Here is a 3,441-nt window from a genome sequence, read left to right on the forward strand (position 1 = left end):
AAAATGTATAAGGCATTTTATCATCCTACTGGCAGTAGAATGTTGATGTCTCATCTACTGCGCCGATTATAGCAAAATCAGCACGCTAGAAGGGTCAGAACGCGTAGTGTACAAAATACACTAAACTATGTTGCTACTGAATTAGCTGAAAGGCGGCTGAAAAATAACAAAATCAGCACGCTAGAAGGCATTCAGTTCTAACCCCCAATGGTCAGCTGAGTATTGCAACCAAAATACAAGGCTGCAATCTCGAAGATGTGCAGCAGAATTAGATAATAAAGTAAAGACAAATAAAAAGACATTTGATTCCGCCAAGTGGAAGATAAATTCCACCTTTTATAAAGGCGTTAAAGCTATATATTTGCTAAATAATTGCGCTTCAACTGAGCATTACAGATATAAAAGTAAAAACAAGACAGCTACTGAATGATTAATGTAGGAGTTGAATAAAAAATTATGATACAATTTCAGTCGATAGCTGTGGTGAATAAAATATAAATTACTGTTGAAACTGAAAGATAAGTTCAATTTTGGCAAGATTACAATAAGCAAGAAAGTGGTCAGCATTGCTCGCTATCAATGACAAAGAGCAACACAATTCTAATTCCTTTTTTCTTTCCCACCCCCTTTAAAAGCTAAATTACAAAAATTTGATTGTCTGTTCAAGTACTGTACTGTACTTGTAATTTGAATAAACAGGACTTGCTGCATTTGAAAAGAGTAATGTAATAAAGGTCAATTTTACGATAAATGATTGATTTATCCATGCATTAGATGTATGAAGCATAGAAGAAAATTGTAAGAAAAGAAGAAAAAGAAAAAAGTACTGTTATTTGAATGGTTTCATGGCAAGTTTATGCAAATATAACAGTTGAAGAAGTATGTATTGATGAGGAAATTGAGAAAATTAATTCTGTAAAATATTTGAATAACAATTAGAAACTATTTCCCATACACAATTAAGTGTTCAGTTTCAATTTTGCAATTATCAAATTTGAATTAAAAATAACTTCTACTTTAAATAATTTAACATTATGAGTGTTACTTTAAACAAGTCAGTGCTGTCATTTAAACAAGTTTGAATGCCAAATTGTTTAAACACTTTAAAGCATGAGTTACGTCTTGTATGCCGCGTTCTTTAGTTCTTATCAAAGTTCGAGCTTGATAGTTGCATTAAATTGCGATGTGGAAGGAAGGTACTTTCGCGCTTTTCGTGCTTTCCGCTTTGTGCGTGTTGGTCGCATTTGGGTATATGATTTACAGAGCAGTAAAGTTGGGGAAGAAGGAAAGAAAAAAGAAGATCCAGCAGACAAAGCAAAACGTGAATAAATTCCTTGACTTGCTACCACCACCGGGACAGACGGCGCCGTTGGACAGTGAAATTCTTCAACAAATGCTTGAGCAGTCGTCATGAAAGCTGATTCGATCAGCAGCACTGTTTTTAATATTCGCTTTCTATAAATAATTTCAATAGAAATGTTGTTCTTTGTTTTAATGTCAAAAATTCTTGAAAATAAAATTTACTATATTTTGTTTTGTTTTTAAATAGATTTAATGGAAATTTTCAAATTTGTAAGCACTGCTATATACATTTTTGCCTTAGAATTAGCAGTTTTTGTGGTTAGGGCTTAAAAATGAAAATCCAGTCGTTGAAACGGCAAGAAATGGGAAAATATTGTTACATAGTTTAATCATTTCCTTGTTTTCCGGGAATCGAAATGCATTTGTGAGACTTCAGTATTTGTTTTCCTTTCAGCTAACATACACCCAAATTATGTCGGCCCAGCGGATTGAACAATGGGACCAAAATTATTAATTTCTTCAAAACAAAACGTAAGCGTTATAAGTGTTTACTTTTCCAAAAAGCAAACATTTCATGGGATCCATTTACGGTTACCATCTTTTTCATTCATGAAACTCATAATTGATACCACATGTGTGGCTATTTGAATTTACTTTTGCTAAGTTATGAGGATGCAATGGCCATTTGCATAATTAGTACAATATGTAGTCGCCCAGGGTGAAACTTCATAATATATGCTGGGAAAATAAATAAATTCACAACTGATGTCAAATTATAGGGCTCGTGCATGGTAATTGTTCGAAGCTTTAGAGGTATGAACTAGTAAGTACAGAGGAAGTTATTCCATGCTTGTCATGAACTGCAATGTTTTGTGAAATAATTTTGTGATTACAGCAACCAATTCTATGCAAATTAAAGGTATGTAAATTTTTAATAACCTGAAATAGATGATTTTTGAGAAATTGGATAAATTTACCGGTTTTAGCATTTGAAATTTATAGAATTAAAAGACTGGAATATTGAACTAAAATAGCGTTCCAATGTGATAATTTAGACAATTCTTATCTCTGAACCTAAAAATTCAGTGTAAAAAGGCTTTTAATTTTGAAAGTTCCTGTTTCATAAATGAAAATCAGAAACAATTCTTATTAAAGTAGTTTCCTTTTTACGGGTGAAAAAATCTGATAGTTTCGTTGTAAAAAATAAAGATGCCTTTCCATATGTACATTTATTTAACTTTTATTTTCCATTCCTTTTTATTCGACTTTTTTAATTATTTCTTCGACTCTGTTAAAACTCTATTTTGGTTTCAATTTTTTCACATATCTCAACAAATACGAAATCAAGCGGCGTCCGGATAATTTCACAATAGTCAGCAAATAATTCTCTACCGATATAAATCAATTGCATTAATTTTTGGAGAAAAAAATTTTTCTCGAAAATTGCAAAATTTCATGGACTATAGACTGGGTTGTTTTTGCAAAAATCGGCGAAATGTTTGTTTTCGAAATTTGGAATTTTTTTGATTTTTTTAGTGTCATATTCATAAAATAAAGTGTTTTCTAGAGCTTCAATCTACTCTACGCAGTTGTTGTGGAACAAATGGCGTCTGAATTTCGAATACTGCTTCTCTTAATACATGGGTATGCTTCCCACTTTTTTCTGGATTTCTCGATAATTGCAAAATTTCATGTAGTATACACTTGATTGTTTTACCAAAAATGAGCGAAAAATTTTTTTTCAAAATTTATGCTTTTTTGTTCGTTATACTCTTATATTAATAAAAGATAGTGTTTTGGAGAATTTCTCCAGAAACTGCCTAGTAAATTTCAGGATGCTGTAAGCAATAAAGAAAAGTCAGTAGCGAATTTTATTTTAAGAAGATACTTCTGATTGCTCGATTATTCAAACATTTGCGATAAATCTACACAAAATCATTTTTCTTGCATACTTATTTACTCTCTGTGTTTCGTTTCTCTTCTTTTCCTTCCCACTTATATCGTATTTCTCTGCCTTCACTGTTTTCGATAAATAGCCAAAAATATTTTATACAAATTTCAACTTTTTGTGATTGGTAGATGTTTGCAGTAATGAATAACATCGTTATGGATAGTTTCAATGCACTCTGCCCAATAATT

General features: G+C 31.5%; 1 protein-coding gene across 1 annotated transcript; it reads right to left on the reverse strand.

Annotated features, from left to right (window-relative positions):
- Nucleotides 1-1,148: 1,148 nt before the first annotated feature.
- Tsp_10386 (conserved hypothetical protein) lies at nucleotides 1,149-1,900 on the reverse strand. Its single transcript, XM_003372776.1, has 2 exons — nucleotides 1,872-1,900; nucleotides 1,149-1,455 (listed from the first exon to the last, which is right to left on the reverse strand). Exons 1-2 carry the CDS (start codon nucleotides 1,898-1,900, stop codon nucleotides 1,149-1,151), a joined length of 336 nt encoding a protein of 111 aa, XP_003372824.1.
- Nucleotides 1,901-3,441: the final 1,541 nt, after the last annotated feature.

Source organism: Trichinella spiralis, assembly GCF_000181795.1.
Source record: "Trichinella spiralis strain ISS 195 chromosome Unknown Scfld8, whole genome shotgun sequence".
Classification (NCBI taxonomy): Eukaryota; Metazoa; Nematoda; class Enoplea; order Trichinellida; family Trichinellidae; genus Trichinella; species Trichinella spiralis.